The 20,150-nt window shown below is 37.8% G+C and overlaps 3 protein-coding genes and 1 long non-coding RNA gene across 5 annotated transcripts in view; 2 read left to right on the top strand and 2 right to left on the bottom strand.

Annotated features, from left to right (window-relative positions):
* LOC127639461 (SLAM family member 9-like) overlaps positions 1-20,150 on the bottom strand; it is a 235,745-nt gene that overhangs the window by 124,156 nt on the left and 91,439 nt on the right. The gene's annotated exons all lie outside the window — the stretch shown is intronic.
* Positions 1-20,150, bottom strand: part of LOC127640019 (uncharacterized) — an 88,830-nt gene that overhangs the window by 34,429 nt on the left and 34,251 nt on the right. The gene's annotated exons all lie outside the window — the stretch shown is intronic.
* Positions 1-20,150, top strand: part of LOC127640017 (uncharacterized) — an 84,053-nt gene that overhangs the window by 56,514 nt on the left and 7,389 nt on the right. The gene's annotated exons all lie outside the window — the stretch shown is intronic.
* LOC127640015 (uncharacterized) lies at positions 12,827-17,249 on the top strand. The gene is made up of 5 exons (XM_052122390.1): positions 12,827-12,930; positions 15,405-15,734; positions 16,142-16,225; positions 16,720-16,818; positions 16,934-17,249. Exons 1-5 carry the CDS (start codon positions 12,882-12,884, stop codon positions 17,014-17,016), a joined length of 645 nt encoding a protein of 214 aa, XP_051978350.1. The 5' UTR covers positions 12,827-12,881; the 3' UTR covers positions 17,017-17,249.

Raw genomic sequence — 20,150 nt, 5'->3', positions numbered from 1 at the left:
TATAAAGCCTCTGAAAGCAAATATATAAGAATGTATATACTAATGTTAATGAATAGAACAGTATTGTAAAGTGATAACAGAATAAAATAACAAAATATATATTAATATGAAGCTAAATGACCCACAGATGTGTTAATGTTGAAACATATTCAAAATAACAAACAAGTTTTTTCAACTTTTGGGAATGTGGTCCTAATTTCCTCATATGTGGACATCATGTTTATCAGCGCACTGACTCAAGAAAAACAAATATAATCTTTAAATCACAAATCAAAGGAAATTAGAGACTCTTTACAATCAAACAGATTTCAATCAAAAAACTTAAAGAGGTTTCTTACCAGAGGCACTTTTGTTGGCGCAGCGCCAGTAGCAGCACTTCCTGTAAATCACTTCCTGTCAATCGACGTCATGCTGTTGTGTCACGTGTCACGCTGCGCCAGAAGATTAACCCTTAAATTACTGTGAAGAGTTTTGTCAACAGTATTCAGTCGGTTTTAACTCATTTAATTAATGTGTTGCATATAGCGAAGCTAAAATACAAAGTCCACACATGTGGATGTGGTGTCGCATGATAATAAAGATGTTTGTTTGTGTCTGCAGGTGTGTTTGGTGTTGATCCAGATAAAGTAAAGTCAGTGTCAGTGATGGAGGGAGATTCTGTCACTTTACACACTGATGATACTGAAATACTGAGAGATGATGATGTTTTACAGTGGATGTTTGGAGCTCAGAATCCAGATACTGTTATAGCACAAATCAACAGAGAAGCAAATATAACCTCAATAATGGACGAACAGTTGAGATTCAGACTGCAGCTGAACGATCAGACTGGAGATCTCACCATCACAAACATCACAACCGCACACACTGGACTTTATAAAGTACAGATCATCATAAATACAACACCAGTCAAGATATTCAATGTGACTGTTTATGGTGAGTACAGAATAACATCAGTGTCCTCTTCATATTTCATTCTCACATCATCATCATACTATTATAAATATCAAAAACAATATAAATCATGCAATGTAATGAGAAGACTGAAGGTCTGACACTCTTGTCTTCTGAGACTCACAGATCACAATAAACTGCAACTGATTATGATGAAACTGATGTTTGATGTTTATTTTATTGACTCTGAATTATCTTTCCAGCTCGTCTGCCGGTTCCTGTGATCATCAGAGACTCTTCTCAATGTTCTTCAAGCTCTAAATGTGTGTTGGTGTGTTCAGTGGTGAATGTGACACAGGTGACTCTCTCCTGGTACAAAGGAAACAGTTTATTGTCCTCCATCAGTGTGTCTGATCTCAACAGAAGTCTCTCTCTACATCTGGAGTGTGTCGATGATTCTTACAGCTGTGTGATCAACAATCCCATCAGAAACCAGACTAAACATCTCAACATTACTGAAGTCTGTCAGCCGTGTTCAGGTGGTGAGTTTATTGTTTGTTTACAGTCTCTGAAAATGCAAATTAATTTCTTTGATTCACTGTTGTGAGTTCTGATTGAAGTGAAACTAGTCGAAACTATTTCAGTATTAGTTCATAAACCGGCTCAGTCCAGCTATCATCTGTTTGTTCTGTTATTTCCTCAGATTGTGTTCACTGTTGTGCTTTCACTGAAGCTGTGATCCGATTGGTCCTCTCTGCTCTGGTGGGCGTGGCTTCTGTTGCTGTACTAGTTTATGACATCACATCCAGAAGAGAAGTGACATCACCATCATGAAGTGTCAAAACACATGAATATTAATTAGGATATGTGCAGACAATGCCAAATAATATTTTACTGCTTTTGAGTTTATCGTCACTCTTGATGAAATGTATGTATATCTCTGTGACGCGCTCATGAGAGGGATGACATAAGCTTGTTGGTAAGGTCACTCAAAACAAGATAAGACACTGTTTAGCTATTATGCCACCCACAGCTGGCACCAGCTTCAGATGTGCCCAAACAGTATCCACATTTAAATATCATGGGGTTTATTAACCTTAAAGATCCCTGGAGCACCTCTTCAGTGTTTCCACATCCGAAACTCTGGGTCAAATGTTTATGTTCATCTTTTTACTACTTGTTGAACATGTAATTGTATGTATCTTTTATTGTCTTTATCATGTCTGTGTGAAGCACTTTCAATTTCCACTGTGTATGAAAATAAACTTTCCTTACATTGATTGTAAGAGTGCATTTCCCTTAACTGTCTGAATGAGCCACTGGAAGCAGAGAAGCACCTTTCAAAATTAAGAGTCCCCGCTGTTTTTGGGGCTTGTTTATAGCTAAAAGTCCCGTGTTAAGAATCAGAATCAGAAAAAGCTTTATTGCCAAGTACGTTTTTTACGCATACAAGGAATATGTTTTGGTGTTGTAGGCACGTGTCACACATTCTCTAAATATAAGAAAGTTAAGAGAAACAGTATTAAAATAAGCAATATAAATATATATGTCCACACAGTATATATTAAAAGTAAGAATAAAATAAAAGAGCAGCAGAGTAAGTACAGTGGCATGTAAAACCAGAGGTGGAGTATGGAGAGTGTCAGGGTGGGTACCGGGCCTTGTTGATAAGGCTAGTGGCGGATGGGAAGAAACTGTTCTTGTGGTGTGAGGTTTTTTCTTGATGGACCTCAGCCTTCTGCCAGAGGGGAGTGTCTCAAAGAGATTGTAGCCGGGGTGGGAGAGATCAGCCACAATCTTTCCAGCACGCTTCAGGGTGTATATTGCATATTGCAGCCAATCACCTTCTCTGCAGACTGGATAACAAGCTGTAGTCTGCCCTTGTCCTTGGCAGTAGTAGCAGCATACCAGATAATGATGGAGGATGTGAGAATGGACTCAATGATGGCTGTGTAGAAGTGCACCATCATTGTCTTTGGCAGGTTGAATTTCTTCAGCTGCCGCAGGAAGTACATTCTCTGTTGTGCTTTCTTGATGAGGGAGTTGATGTTCAGCTCCCACCTGAAGTCCTGGGAGATGATAGTTCCCAGGAAGCGGAAAGACTCCACAGTGTCAATTGAGGAGTCACAGAGGGTGATGGGGGCAGGTGAGGCTGAGTTCTTCCTGAAGTCCACAACCATCTCCACTCTCTTTAGAGTGTTGAGCTCAAGGTTGTTTTGGTTACACCAGGTCACCAGGTGGTCAACCTCCCACCTGTAGGTGGACTCGTCACCATCAGAGATGAGTTCGATGAGGGAGATGTTGTCCGTAAACTTCAGAAGCTTGACGGACTGGTGACTGGAGGTGCAGCTGTTAGTGTACAGGGAGAAGAGCAGAGGAGAAAGAACGCAGCCCTGGGGGGATCTAGTGCTAATGGTCTGTGAGTCGGAGACGTGTTTCCCCAGCTTCACATGCTGCTTCCTGTCAGACAGGAAGTCAGTGATCCACCTGCAGGTGGAGTCAGGCACACTTAGCTGGGAGAGCTTCTCCTGGAGCAGAGCCGGGATGATGGTGTTTAAGGCAGAGCTGAAATCCACAAACAGGATCCTGGCATAGGTTCCTGTGGAGTCCAGGTGCTGGAGGAGGTAGTGGAGGGCCAAGTTAACTGCGTCGTTTACAGACCTGTTGGCTCTATATGCAAACTGCAGGGGGTCCAGGAGGGGGTCGGTGAAGTCTTTGAGGTGTGAAAGCACAAGGCGCTCAAAGGACTTCATAACCACAGGGGTCAGGGCGATGGGTCTGAAGTCATTAAGTCCTGTGGTCCTTGACTTCTTGGGAACAGGGATGATAGTTGAGGACTTGAAGCAGGCTGGCACATGACATGTCTCCAGTGAGGTGTTGAAAATATCTGTGAACACTGGAGATAGCTGATCAGCGCAGTGCTTCAAGCTGGATGGGGAGACAGCATCCGGTCCAGCAGCTTTCCGGGGATTCTGTCTCCTGAAGAGTTTGTTGACATCCCTCTCATGGATGGAAAGAATCGGCACTGAGGGGGTGGGGGTGGAGGGGTGTACCTTTAAGTTAGGCATTGGTGGGGGTGCCTAGGCCCCTGCTGAGGTGGGGAGGTGGGGGTGATGCACTGTAGCTGGAGCTGTTGGAAGGTGTCGTGGGGTATGGTTTCAGGACTTTCCCTTTGTTGGGAGGTGTCATGGGGAATGGTTACAGGACTGTCCCTTTGTCTTTCAAAGCAGCAGTAAAACTCGTTCAGGTCGTTGGCTAGGTGTCGGTCATTGATGGGCTGGGGGGGCTTTAGGCTTGTAGTTGGTGATTTGCTTGAGCCCTTTACAGACAGACGTAGAGTCGTTGGCTGAGAGCTGGTGTTGGAGCTTCTCAGAGTACCGTCGTTTAGCCTCTTTCACCACCTTGCTAAACTTGTACTTCGCCTCTTTAAATCTGTCTTTGTCCCTACTCCTGAAGGCCTCTTCCTTATCAAACCTTAACCTTCTGAGTTTGGCTGTAAACCAGGGTTTGTCATTGTTGTAACTCATCCTGGTGCGTGATGGAATACGGCAGTCTTCACAGAAGTTAATATATGATGTCACAGCCTCGGTGTACTTATCCAGACTGTTTGTAGCAGTCCTGAACACATCCCAGTCAGTGGTGTCAAAACATGTCTGGAGATCCTCCACAGCCTCACTGGTCCACTTCCTTGATGTCCTTACTACAGGTTTGCAGAGCTTTAGTTTCTGCCTGTATGCAGGAATCAGGTGGACCATGACGTGGTCAGAGTGTTCCAGTGCAGCACGGGGATGGCAAGATAAGCATTCCTGACAGTGGTATAACAGTGATCCAGAATGATCTCCTCTCTGGTTGGGCATTTAATAAACTGTCTGAATTTAGAGAGTTCATGACTGGTTTCCTTTGTTAAAGTCACCAAGGACAAAAACTAAAGAGTCCGGGTTGGTCCACTCCACACACAGTATCTGGTCGGCGAGCATGCGCTGTGCGACCTGCACGTTGGCCCGCGGCGGGATGTAAACACCGACAAGAATGAATGAAGCAAACTCACGGGGTGAATAAAAAGGCTTAAAGTTTATGATGAAAGATTCCAGGTCAGGAGAACTGTGCTACTGGATCACTGTCACACCATTGCACCAACCGCTGTTGATGTAAAAACAGATTCCTCCACCTTTAGTTTTGCCAGAAAGTTCTGTGTCTCGGTCCGCTCAGTAAATTTGGAAGCTTGCCAGCTGCAATGCAGAGTCCAGGAATTAAGGGTGGTCACACTACACTTTATTCTGCTATACTGACAGAGGTGTAGATTCCAGGTGGGATGGGGGGTGGTAACGATATTTCGTCATCATCACTGTTCTAGTGGGTATGAAGAATCTCATCTAAAAACTACTCATGCATTTATTTACTTGTAGTGTAAATAAACTACAGTTACTTTTACCTTTGATTGTGTTATTTTTAAGTTTATTATTAAGTATTGTAATCAAATGTTCAGTGAATGTTGTACACACAATATGTCAAAATATTTTAAACATGAAGCACAAATTATTTAGACTTTAAGGTGCATACAGACATGAGGATGTTTGACTAATGCCATCTTTACACTGCAAAGGTGGCACAGAAGTGGTATCTATGTGTATATGTCTATATATATAAAATGGTATGAGATTAATGTTTTCAGTATAAAATTTTAATACAGAAATATGAAATAAATTAAAATATGAAGTTATACTTTTAAATAGGAAAGTAAATTATCAAAGTTATGCTCTATCATGACATCAACAATGTTTAAAGCTGCTCTGATACTGTAATAACACAGAACCAAAGCAGCATCAGAACTGAGGCGGGTCAGAGCGGGCATCATTTAGGCTGGCATTTACAAAATTTTTAAAGGCTTAAATCGACTGTGTAAAGAAACAATTGATCACAGTCATATTCAATGGTTCATAATTAGTTTATGAAGCAGACAGGGGTCTTTATTAATGATTGTCATTAGAATATTTGACATTAAAACACATAATGCATCATCATCACATAGATAGATATTCTCAATGAATACACAAGAAATCTAAATGTAGAAGTGTTTTCACCTGATTCGTGTGTGATGTTCCAGAGAGGATTGTGCTGAGACAGACATCATTAAATGCTGTGTTGAGATCTCTTATTTAAAAAGGACATTAAATACAATCAGTCTCGTGATGTTTATTGACCTGCAGTTTCTTCAGCTCACCAGTAGAGTTCACAATCACAAGCTTTCTAATCCACTTCAATCACATTATGACAGGTCACACATAGACAAACAATACAAGTATTCAAAATAAAAGACTTATTCCTGAGGAAAGGTCACACATTTTAGAAATGAACATTCTTCATCAATAGAATAAATAGAGATCAGAGTAACTTACACAGTAATACTGACAGAAATACTCAATCTTTTATCACAAACATTCGGTAATCCTGTGCAAATTAATGGTTTGTTTAAACAGGAATTATTGGTTTATTTGTTTTATGGATTTATTTCCATATTTAAAATGCACATGCGGTTTTTTTAAAGAGTATTCATAAAATGTGCTGTTTGTTAAAACATTTATTGTACAATGTCCATCATATATACTGACAGCCAAAGGTTTGGATTAATGTACAGATTTAGCTGTTTTGGAAGGAAATTGGTACTTTAATTCACCAAAGTGTCGTTCAACTGATCACAAGTATAGTCAGGACATTACTGATGTAAAAAACAGCACATAACTATCTGAAAAAAGTCATTTTTGATCAAATCTAGACAGCAGCATCACTCCAACACCTTATCCTCGAGTACTCGTGTTAAATTGATCATTTGGTGCTAGAAAATCACTTGCCATTATATCAAACACAGCTGACAGATATTTGGTCCATTAAATGAAGCTGAACTTTGTCTTTGTGTTTGTTTTTGAGTTGTCACAGTATGCAATAGACTGGCATGTCTTAAGGTCAATATTAGGTCAAAAATGTCAAAAAAGAAACTGCTTTCACTAGAAACTAGAAACTGTGCTGCAACAAGTCTGAGTCCTACAGCTAGAAACACAAAGCACAACTGTCTCTAACAAGGACAGAAAGAGATGAGGAAGACCAGATGTACAACTAAACAAGAGGATAAGTACATCAAAGTCTCTAGTTTAAGAAAAAGATGCCTCACATGTCCTCCGCTGACAGCTTCATTGAATTCTACACGCTCAACACCAGTTTCATGTACAACTGTAAAGAGAAGACTCTTATGGGAAGAATTGCAAAGAAAAAGTGTGGGGTGAAAGTTCAAGTGCTACAGGAAGTGTGGGGTGAAAGTTCAAGTGCTACAGGAAGTGTGGGGTGAAAGTTCAAGTGCTACAGGAAGTGTGGGGTGAAATGTCACCTGAGTATCTGAACAAACTGACCGCTAGAATAACAAGGAAGCTGTCATTGCTGCACGTGAAGGATTTTTTGATGAGAACTCTTTGAAGTAGTTTAAAAAGTTCAAATTGTAATAGTAATTTTTCACGTTATTAATGTCCTGACTATACATTGTGATCAGTTGAAGAATGCCACTTTGCTGAATAAAAGTATCAATTTCTTTCCATAAGAGGAAAATCTGTACATTATTCCAAACTTTTGGCTGCCAGGGAATGTTTGTATATACAGTATCTCACAAAAGTGAGTACACCCCTCACATTTTTGTAAATATTTGATTATATCTTTTCATGTGACAACACTGAAGAAATGACACTTTACTACAATGTAAAGTAGTGAGTGTACAGCTTGTGTAACAGTGTACATTTGCTGTCCCCTCAAAATAACAACACACAGCCATTAATGTCTATACCGCTGGCAACAAAAGTGAGTACACCCCTAAGTGAAAATGTCAAAATTGGGCCCAATTAGCCATTTTCCCTCCTCGGTGTCATGTGACTCGTTAATATTACAAGGTCTCAGGTGTGAATGGGGAGCAGGTTTGTTCAATTTGGTGTTATCACTTTCACACTCCCTCGTACTGGTCACTGGAAGTTCAACATGGCACCTCATGGCAAAGAACTCTCTGAGGATCTGAAAAAAAGAATTGTTGCTCTACATAAAGATGGCCTAGGCTATAAGAAGATTGCCAAGACCCTGACACTGAGCTGCAGCATGGTGGCCAAGACCTTACAGCGGTTTAACAGGACAGGTTCCACTCAGAACAGGCCTCGCCATGGTCGAAGTTGAGTGCACGTGCTCAGTGTCTTATCCAGAAGTTGTCTTTGGGAAATAGACGTATGAAGGGGTGGGGGGTCAGCCTGTCAGTGCTCAGACCATACGCCGCACACTGCATCAAATTGGTCTGCATGGCTGTTGTCCAAGAAGGAAGCCTCTTCTAAAGATGATGCACAAGAAAGCCCGCAAACAGTTTGCTGAAGACAAGCAGACTAACGACATGGATTACTGGAACCATGTCCTGTGGTCTTATGAGACCAATATAAACTTATTTGGTTCAGATGGTGTCAAGCGTGTGTGGCGGCAAGCAGGTGATAAGTACAAAAACAACTGTGTCTTGCCTACAGTCAAGCATGGTGGTGGGAGTGTCATGGTCTGGGGCTGCATGAGTGCTGCCGGCACTGGGGAGCTACAGTTCATTGAAGGAACCATGAATGCCAACAAGTACTGTGACATACTGAAGCAGAGCATGATCCCCTCCCTTCAGAGACTGGGCCGCAGGGCAGTATTCCAGGATGATAATGACCCCAAACACACCTCCAAGACGACCACTGCCTTGCTAAAAAAGTTGAGGGTGAAGGTGATGGACTGGCCAAGCATGTTTCCAGACCTAAACCCTATTGAGCATCTGTTGGGCATCCTCAAATGGAAGGTGGAGGAGCACAAGGTCTCGAACATCCACCAGCTCTGTGATGTCATCATGGAGGTGTGGAAGAGGACTCCAGTGGAAACCTGTGAAGCTCTGGTGAACTCCATGCCCAAGAGGCTTAAATCAGTGCTGGAAAATAATGGTGGGCACACAAAATATTGACACTTTGGGCCCAATTTGGACATTTTCACTTAGGGGTGTACTCACTTTTGTTGCCAGCGGTTTAGACATTAATGGATGTGTGTTGAGTTATTTTGAGGGGACAGTGAACTATTATACAAGCTGTACACTCACTACTTTACATTGTAGCAAAGTGTCATTTCTTCAGTGTTGTCACATGAAAAGATATAATCAAATATTTGCAAAAATGTGAGGGGTGTACTCACTTTTGTGAGATACTGTATATACTCACCTGTGATATTAGTTGAAATGGGGAAAAGCCATTATATATGAATAATTAAACTTACTTTAAATTATTGGAACACAACTGAGGATTGTCCTGCTATTAGAGGACTATATGAATGTTTGGAGTTTGTCAAATCAAAGAAAAAGTTTGTAAGTTATATAAGACAACGTTTAATATGGGCTGAAAAGTTTAAGATTTTAAATATTGCTCCTGCTAATAATCCTGGAAGGGTGTTTGTCCCGGGATGGCTACTGTCTACAGTAGATGTGGATTTTGGTCATGATGATAAAGAAGATCTCAAAGAAACAGATGATGATTATATAAATACTAAATATATTTCAGTTCTTCAAGTTTATACCGATGGATCCAAAGATCCTGATAGTAATCGTTGTGTTGTGTTATGTATATTTCTCAACTAAGATGAAGATGATTGATCTGTTTTACAGCTGAAACAGTAGATTCACATTCTGTGGGCATTAGAACGGGCAGAGGATGTTAGACCAACAGGATGGTTATTTGCTCTTCTTCAGTTTTAATCTGTGTAATAAAAGACAATCCACTGCAGATCTTATTTTAGATCTGTTTTTAAGATTGCACCGGATTAGTTGTTCAGAATGTGACAGATTTATTTGGTTATCTGCACATAATGGAATTAAGGGCAATGAAGAAGCAGATACACTTGCTAAAGAGTCATTAAAACAAGAGAAAGTCGGCATTAGAGTGGAATTTGGAGGAACTGAATTAAGAAGTAAACTGGTGTCAGGTATTGGGATACTATGACATCATCAATGGGAAGAAGACAGCAGACATCTTTTCTCAATAGAGCCACATGTTAAAACTCATTTCAGGAAATAAACGATTCCAACAGTATTGATGTCCAGATTTAGGTTTGGCCACTGCAGATTGAATGCAAATCTTTATATTATAGGGAAACATCTGGATGATTGTGTGATGCATGTAGAGTGTCTGAAACTGTATCACAAGTATGACTTGAATGTTTGAAATTTGATAGTGCTAGCTAGTGAGAGTCTTTCCTGTCCATGTGCTAACATCGTGACTTGTCATCAGTGGAAATGTGTCCTCATATAACGGTCTGGACTAACAGAAACGCTCAAATCTCCCCTAACACCGGTGGATTATATCACAACAATACGACTATCTCTGACAAATGAATGACAACGGGAAGATGCAGTTTCTGTTAAACAGGAGTTTGCTTGCCATCCAAATCAATTGTTCAATCTGAATTGTGTAACTTTACAATTTTAAAATACTTTCTCCTGTTCCAGTTTAATATTAGTGATGGGTGTGTTTGTGTAACTCTGTTTGGTGGTGCAGAAATGACAGACTTCAGTTTAGCAACACTTGTTACTCTGGTTACTCCGGAGTAGTGTCCCAAACATAACAGCTGCATCAATCATAACTGAACAGCTGAAGTGGATTGTAAATTGTAATTTTTTTTTTTTTTTTTTTGTGGTGTGGCCATTGAAAATGTTGACAGGGCAAATAACAATCATGAACCGACAAAATCGTCGAGTCCTGTTTTGTTCCATTGAAGACAGAAAGTCATTTGGGTTTAGAGTAATGATGACACAGAATTGATCATAGGAAGCAAGAACTGGGCTATTAGCTGTCCGCAGCGCTGTGGCTCATTGTCTCGCTCTGCCGGTACGTAGTGAAATCATAAAGTGAACCCTCTCGCTGTCGGATCGTAAATGGGGGTGATATTTTAGGTAAAAACTGCACTGCATGAGAAAGCCCGCAATTATCAGAAGACCCATCAAACCTCTCGGGAGGTATAAAACTAGCTGCTCCGCAGTGTATTGGGAGTATCAGCGGGTTCAGGAATAGGTACAGGTGGAATCGAAGCTGGAGGTGGAACAGGATTTAATTGATCAGAGCACGTACCGTTTGCAGTATTTCTTGGATCTGCTGTCCCTGGGTGGTCAACGCCTGTTCATGCCTCCCAACAGTAGATCCTTGAGGCGAAATTGCCGCACACATCCATTCTAAAGAACCTTGGAGGTTTTCCGCTGAATCAAACAGAAATGATCTTTATCTGTTGAGTGCCAATTTGACTGTTTTTGCATGACGTCACGACTGTCAAATCTGAAAAGAATTCAACGTTTTCTTACATGTAATTACGAGATCAACAAAGAAGTGAAAGTTAGAAACTCAGACATGACATAAATGCAGCATTATTACTCTTCTGTCACAACAACTTCTTTAAAGATGAAATTCTTTGAAATAAAGCTACAGGTCAGACCGGTCGAACCAGCCGTCAATCATCATCTAAGCAGATCAATTAAAGCTCTAAAGCATCTAAAGAACAAAGCGTATGTGTTCACACAATAACCGCCAGAAGGTCAAAATATTAATACATTTTACACAAAGAGGAGAATTATTTCAACCATGTCAAACACGCACATCATGTTGTTCATGTCTCTTCAGTCAAATAGAAACTTTATAATGTGGATTTAGTTTTGAACTCTCATGTTGCTCCAACTTGAACTCTTATTAGAGTTTAATGAAGTCTCGGTCATTTGTAATACTGGAACTCTCCGTATGTTCAACATCAATTCTGGAAGTCTGTGACAATCTTTCTAAAACTGCTTTTTGAAGTCGACATATAAATCTACATGTCTTAAGATTTGAGAGTCCTCAAACCTCTTTGAGTTGTTCATGGTTTGACAAAGTTTTACAACCATCCCTGACGTCCCGTTCCTACTTTTCTGTTCCCTGTTTTTGTTCATGTGGAAAAGAAAAACCCTTTGTGATTTTTATATAATAACTGCAAGATATTTCTCACACTAATTAAACCCGTGATTTATATGGGATAAAAGTAGTACATTAATCTTACAGAAGTTCTCTGATCTCTGACAGGAATGCCAACAGGAACAAGCATGTAAACAGTAATCTGTGCTGCTCTAAAACTGAAAGTGAACAGTGTAAAAACTTCTCCAAAAATCATGTGCAATATTCTTTCCAAAACATGACTTGTTTAATGAAGTCTGTCTGAACCTCAAACCTGAAAAAGTGAGTTTTGTCTCTCAGGGGAATATAAAAGTGTGCACAATTATTAGACAACTAAATTACAAAAATAATTTCTCCACACTCAATTGTTTATTCTGAATTTGTAGAGTAGGTGCAACAAATAAGTGAAACATTTTTGACCTTTCAATATAGCCACAATTCTTCTCAATAATGGCCATGAGCCATTATCCATGAGTCGGTCAGTTTCTTGACCTGTTCACGATCAACCACAGCCTCCCAAACGCTGTTCAGAGAGGTGTATTGTCCCTCAAATTTGAGAAGGGCCCACAAGTTCTCAATAGGATTTATATCAGGTGATGAAGGGGGTCAAGTCATTATTTGGGCCAAGCAGTGGAGTACTTGGATGCATGTGATGGAGCATTGTCCCGTATAAAGATCATGGCCTTCTTGAATGTTTAGGAATAAATATATTATTTCACTCATATGTCAAGTCAGTAAAATATGCATGTTATATCTGTGTTTCACAAGGAGTAGATTGTTTTCTCCAGTGTTTTTCTATAGAGCTCAACAATGTCTGGGGCTGATGAGTACAAATACACTTTAATTTCTGCTGAAACCTGAGGATGAGGGAGGTGTTTTTCTGTAGCTGATAAAAGGAATTCACACACACCAGATTTTCTTTTCTACATAACATCATCAGATGTAGCGCTTCTGGAGAGAGTTTAAGTCTGTCGCTTCTTTAAGAACATCATGAAGTACTGCTGGAGTTTACTCGCTCTACAACTCTTGATTGTGAATGGTGAGATATTACCATTATTTAACTTTATTTTATACATTATTATTTTTATACAGTTTCATACTTTATTTTTCATTATGTTTATCATTTTTATACTTTATAAAAAAAAAAAAAACAGTAGCAAGCTTTAGTTTTCTGTGAATAATATATTTGAGAAATAAGTTGATAATTGTGTAGTTTTGTTCACACGGCACGAGATTTCTGAACTTCCTCTTACAATGTAGTTTTGAGTTCTGAATATTTAAAGAAAAGTCTCTCTTTTACTGCTAATTTTATTAAAAGGTGTTTTAACTTCAATTAAACACTCTAAACAGAGTCAACCTCTTTATTTTCTGCTGAGTCAACGGCATATTATAAAACACAATTACAGACGCACATAATCACCAGCGTGACAGTCAACATGAAACATGAAACAGTCTTTAATCATCAAACCGGTTATACCAGTTTCAATCTGTTAATGCCAGTGTGAAGAGATTACCTGTATTGTTGTTATTAGATTTGTACATACGGATGTGTTTGTCAATTCATGTTTTGTATTTTAGTGTATTTTGTGAATTCTACATTATTTTAAATATCCTTATGACTGTTTCATTAAAAATATAATTTACAATGAATAATCGCCAGCATTAAAATAATTGTTATCCTTTAGGTTAAAGCTGCGGCTGCCAAACCAAAACCGTCAAATTAAAGTAAAATATCTTTATTCAAATAAAGTGAAAAAACATTTACTGACATTTGTATTAATTTATTTTACAGGTATTTCCTGAATTATTATGATCCTTCAATTAAGAGTTAACACACGCTAAAGATTATAAAATACCAGTTTTATTTCCGAAGACAAATAATACTGTATAAAACAGATTCAAATCATCTCAGACTTGACTGGCAGTGTTTGTGTTTGGATTGTACTTTTACAGGTTTTAATCTAAATACAATATTTAATGATTCAGTTTTTATCGAATTACAGAACAAACCTGAAATTAAATACAACAGTTAATATTTAGTTGCACTGATTAACAGTAAACGCACTAAGATTCACTGAAAAGTCCTTAAATGTACCAATTTACCATTCCTTTAAACAAGTGCAAACAAACTTTATTTACATTGTTTACCAATATTTGCCATTATGAGACAATCTGGCAATGTGAATACAGAGTCCTGTCAGCTTTGAGAGTGTTAGTTATTAAATGTTTGCCAATTACCTGCACCTAATGCATGTCTTACACCTAACCCAAAAGAAGACGAGGATTCACAACAATGGACACTTTTCACATATGAATCATAGTGAGAGAAACACAAAAACTGACAACTGATGCACAAAATCAGGCCAACCATCTAATAAATGTATGAACTGCAGCTGTGTTTACCTGTTATAACATGTCTGAGGGTCACGAGGGAACTTAATGTTCTCCTGAAAATAAAATAAAGGATTGATGATGATGATGATGATGATGATTAATAGCTTATCTTATATAGTTCTGCAGTTGATAATTACTAGTGATGGACTTTCTCTCTGTTGAGTCTGTTCTCACCATAAATCTTGTATGTGCGATCTTTTCCAGAAACATTTTTAGTTATACTGTAGTTATACACATCCTGACCGCAATCAATAATTTAAGTGGTCTAAATGAAGAAAATATATATATATATGGATGATAGGATAGAGACACCTCTGAAGTGAGGGCGGGCTCTATGCTTTCAAAACTAGCTTGCTAACTGCTAGCCTCTCTGGATTACACAGCCTAGCTTTAAATGTTTAAATAAGTTTTGTTGACAAAAATATAATTGGGAATAATTTTTGTGAATATACTTTTATAATTGATGATACTGTAATAATTGTACCTGTAGTAAGTTCATCTATCCTCTGGGAAGTTACTACCTCCTTTAGAAAAGTGTTAGAAAGTGTTCTTGTTTTACGTACAATGAACATGAATGGTGACTGAGACTGTCAGTCTCTAACATCTCTTGTGTTCCATTGAAACTGATGTCTGATCTCAGTCACCACTCACTTTCATTGAATGGAAAACAAGAGCACTGTTCCCATCTTTCATCCTTGAGGATTAGAAAGACACTGGGTGCAGAAATAATGAACGAATCATTTTTGGGTGAACTGTCCCATTAAAGGGGCACTATGTGGGTTTATTGTTGTTGTTTGTTGAACACAAAATTGCTAAAACAGAAGAAAGGGTAAAACTATTGTAAGGATTTGCCCCTTTATAGAATTATTTACAGACGATGATTCAGAGAATATTTACATGAATGAAACTGAGGAACAGAAATAAAGATATGATGGAGATTCCTGCAGCTTATACATAAAACTGTTCTTCTGTTCCTCAAAGCCTCGTTTACATTCCCATCAAATATGAATTATGATACTACTGTGAATAATGTCTAACGTGTCTCTTAATTAAGAAAAAGTAACTTGTGAGTGCTGATCATGTGTTTAAATACCTGGAAACTTTCTGTGTGTTCATCAGGTGTGTTTGGAGATGACACGGATGAAATCAAGTCAGTGATCGAGAGAGATTCAGTCACTCTAGACACAAATGTTGAAAAACAGAAAAGTGATATGATTGTGTGGGGTTTTGGACCTGAAGACACTCTTATTGCTCAAATCAATGGAGAGGCCAACAGCATGCGTGTATATGATGATGTTCTTGATGGGAGATTTAAAGACAGACTGGAGTTGAACAGTAAAACTGGATCTCTCACCATCAGAGACATCAGAACTGAACACTCGGGACTTTACATGCTCAGGAGAACCAGTAATAAGGTCTCATACACAACATTCAGTGTAACTGTTAATGGTGAGTATTTTAATGTTTGTGTGTTATAAATCAAATGAAACTCACTCATGTGTTTATTACTGACTGCTTGAAACATTCAGAGTTTCTTCCTGTAATTCACTTTGAATGATGTCTTTGCTGCTTTGGGATGAACACAAGTGCATTTTCAGTCTGTTTGTGGGACTCATTTGTAAATTGTGAAGTTGTCGAGTCATTAGTTTGAGAAGGAAAGAGCATGTTTAACTATCTGTAGCATAAAACTGAAGATCTGTTTGTGTAATACATATAAAATCAGTTTAATATGAGACAATAAACTATATATAAACTGCCTTTAGAAAATGAGACTGTAAGAGGAAATTCTGTTTCTGTTTTAAAACCAGTGAATGTTTCTATTGTGATTGTTGATGACTCTGTGTTCCTGTCTTCAGAGAGGAAATCAGAGATTAAGAAGACTGAGGAGATTGAGGAGATTGAGGAGATTGATGAGTCTACTCCCGGTCGATCACATTCAGGTGTGTCAGTGTTTATTTAATGAGATGATCTGGATGTCATAAATGATTTGAATATGTTTAATAGATCTTACACACTGTAACACATGATTGACAGAATGTGTTGTTATATTCAATCGTTTCTCTTAGATGTATTTAAGACATTGAAGAAACACATTCTGTATAATCTTCTATATTATCATCATGAGTGTTTATTTATGAGCCTCTATCTAGTGTTAGTGTTTATTTATGAATACAGATAGATAGCCCCGCCCCCAGCTCACGCCATTGGTGGAGTCAGTGTTGTTGTCAGGTGTCACTCAGAACAGGAGGAATGTTTTATAGACACAGAGACACAGTGTTCACAGTAAAACATTAACCAATGAATGATGGTCTTACAGTCTCTGTTTATTAAACACACTGCAGCTTTAAATACTGATTGATTGATCGATTGATTATCAGTGATAAAAGTGTTTCACTTTATAGAAGTTAATGTTTGTTTCTCTTTATCTTTTTAGATTCTATCATCATCATCATTACGGCGTGTACGGCTGCAGTATTAATTGTTATAATCTCAGCTGTGATCTGCTTCAGGAAACACAGAGAGGATCTAAAAGGCAAGTGTTGTCTTTATCTTAAACTGCAAACTAAATCACAGTTAGATTCACTGATGTTGTGGTTAATGATAATGATTAAGAAAGACATTATTACAAATCATCTCTTTTTCTCCAGCTTTAATAAAAGTGCAGACTTCTGAAACTGACGTTCTGACTGAAAAAAGACGACTTCAGGACAAAATTCAGCAACAAGTTTGAAGGTTAACTAACCTGAAAAGACTTTTTAATGGCAGGTTTTGACGACACTTTATTGACCTCATGATGTGTTTTAATGAACAATGTCCTGCTGTACTATCTTTTGTATATTTATTGTATATTTATTGTCTTTATTAAGTGTTTTTTACTTGAAGAACAATAAAGATTGTGAATAATTTAATTACATTTTAAATGTCACAACACAATTAAAAGCATATGTGATAATCCAGAGGAAAATAAACTCATTTCTGAGGAAACCGAATCAAGAGTGTTTGATTATCGTGTCATTAATCCTCAGTACACCACCTCATCCTCTTCTTGAACTTTCTGTAGGAAAACACAAGACACAGAAGACACAATAAGAAATATGATGATGATATATTCTCAGATTAATAATAGAAACTGCACATTTATTGAGATTATAGTTTCAGTCAGCAGTACTTCACAAACTCTTTGACTATAAATCATGATTATAATGTGAATTTTGCTCATCTGTGTGTAATACATGTTTTATTTGAGTAAAGTGAGATGTTGTTGGGTAATGTTTACAATGAAAGGATTATGAAGATTAATGATTAAGTGTCTCTGAATTCACGGCACGTACTGTAGATACAGTGTCTTTAACTCTTTATCTGCTAAATTCATTTATTATGTATTTCAATTTAAGAGACTGAAGTAATAGAAGTTTTATTCACTGTTTTATTGGATTACTGTTGAAAGAACGTTACTGTACAGTTTATAGTGAGTTATTTATCTTTTAACGTTTAACAACAGAGAACTTGCTTAACATTATTGATATATATTATTATTATCATCATTATTGCAATACAATATGATTTCTATATGAATATTCCTTTAAATCATCTCTTTACATTAACATGACCAAAACCATCTGCATATTTAAACAGTTTCTGTCCTGAATCTGTATTGCATTAGTGCAGCCAGGAAATACTGCAGGTTATAATATACCAGGTATGTACAAACATATGCTTCTTATTTTTAATTGATATGCAGAGTTCATTAAATCATTCAACCAGCAGGGGGCTCCTAAACCTCCGGAGGCCCCAAACATTTGTGTAGTTTCAATGGTGAGTATCATGCTACAGCTTGTAATGTATGGACGCTGAGTAACTGCTCTATCAGTGTCTGACCTGACATAGAAAGAGATGTAAAAACAGGACATTGTTGTGAACTTTCACCTGATCATGAATAAAGGTCATGTGCTTTCTGTAGGGAGGGGTGTATTGATGTATCAAGACTCTCGATTTGGGACAATCCTCACATTTAAATATTGCTCCTTGTGTTTATATTGATTTTATTACTTATACAGAAAATGAATGAATGTCATAAGCTCAGGGGCGGATTATGACTATAAGGGCCCCGGGGCCAATTATCTCTTAAAGTTGAGATCTATGCATTTACATTCATTTAAGTCTCTTTTAATTCTTGCTTTGGTATTTACAGTCAGATTAATTCAAACACACAGATGTGGTAAAGAAACCACTGAACAGCCCCTGCTCTTAAAGAGACAAAAACATTTTAACTTTTGTTATACATAATGTGAACTCAATGTAAATGCTACAAATCATGATACAAAAGGGAAAAAAACAAGCATGTAACATTTAAGTAAGTATTTTAATTTCATAAAACTTTGAATATTAAAGAATTTAACAAATAGACTCCTACATCATGTAAATAACGGTCTGGTGAAACTTGAAGAGTTAAAGCAGTTCTGGCTCACGCTGAAATATCTTTTCTAACTCATCTGAATGATGGGGTGCGTTCCATACAGAAGTGATCATCCCTAAACCCTATTTACTTCAAAAATGTTACCCTCCATCATCAGAGCTTCAATGGACTGAAAGGTGTGGAGTTCAAAAATAGTGGTCATTTGGTCATTTTTTGGGAAATTCTGTTTGGAAAGATCCTACAGCTTGGCTGCCATTATTATTCTCCCATCGAAAAAGCCCCATGAAGGCATCATTTAAGCCTTTTCAAAGTGTCCAAAAAACCCCTAGAATACATTACATTTACAGAATGAGTAAATGAGTTAAGAGTCTGTTCCTGAATGTTCGTGATTTTAAACTTCATCTCTCAAATCTGATACACACAAGCCCTTTAATACACTTTAATATCCTCTCCTCTTTCTTTCTTAATGAAAAACCTGTAAAAATGTCAAACTTAAAGCATGTAAATCTATTTTATACTTTCAGAAAAAACATTATAGTTTATCTCAACAGACTTTACATAACTAGTTTAATCATTACCTTTGAACCACACAGTAAAATATGAATATCTTGTTTTCCCCAAACACCTAAAACAAGTCATTTTTTGTAATGTGGAGCAAACATGCAGTTATAGTAATGAATATTATAATGAACATTTCAGCCTTTATATACAATAGCTTAACCATATAAAGCCTAACATATGAAATAATAGTCTATAACAACCTATTTTTCTACAAAATAATAACATTTTAAGGACGTGTTGCTTGAATGCATGAAAACTTTCATCAGGAGACCGCACACATCTTATACACATCGTGATGATGATGTAGAGGCTTTAGAAACTCATGTACGATACGCTGCGGCATTATTGGGTTAAAGAGTGCCTCAAAACTTATTTAGAAACAGGAAGGCAAAAGGGTCCGTAAGAGGGGCCCTCATAGTCATGAGGGACATGTTGAGGGGCCTTGAATAAGCTGTGGGGCCCACACATTTACAACCTGGTCTCATAGTGAAAGCGTGTCATGTGTCACCTCAATACCTCTATATCCACTTGTTATACGCGTCTCCAGGTACAATTCCCTGCAGCTTCAGGGTCAAAAACAGCTGTGTTTTTATTCACTTTCACTCAGATCAAATCAAGTGGCTGATATTGACTTTATAAATACTTATTTTTCTCTCTATTACTCCACAGACCATGCTATTTTATGATATCAACACACTTTTCTCAAAAACTATTTTGAAAAACAACACATTTTAATGATTTTATAACAGACTCAGGTACACATACTCATTCCATCATGGATGGTTTGTGCGTTTTATATAGTTGGAGGACTGCGGTTGAAGTCCAGACATAAACTCACTTGACACGTGACATTACAGAGTCATAGAAGCAGCACAAGATGATGTGGT

This window comes from Xyrauchen texanus, chromosome 48 (assembly GCF_025860055.1).
Source record: "Xyrauchen texanus isolate HMW12.3.18 chromosome 48, RBS_HiC_50CHRs, whole genome shotgun sequence".
Taxonomy (NCBI): domain Eukaryota; kingdom Metazoa; phylum Chordata; class Actinopteri; order Cypriniformes; family Catostomidae; genus Xyrauchen; species Xyrauchen texanus.
This window is presented reverse-complemented; position numbering and strand designations above follow the sequence as displayed.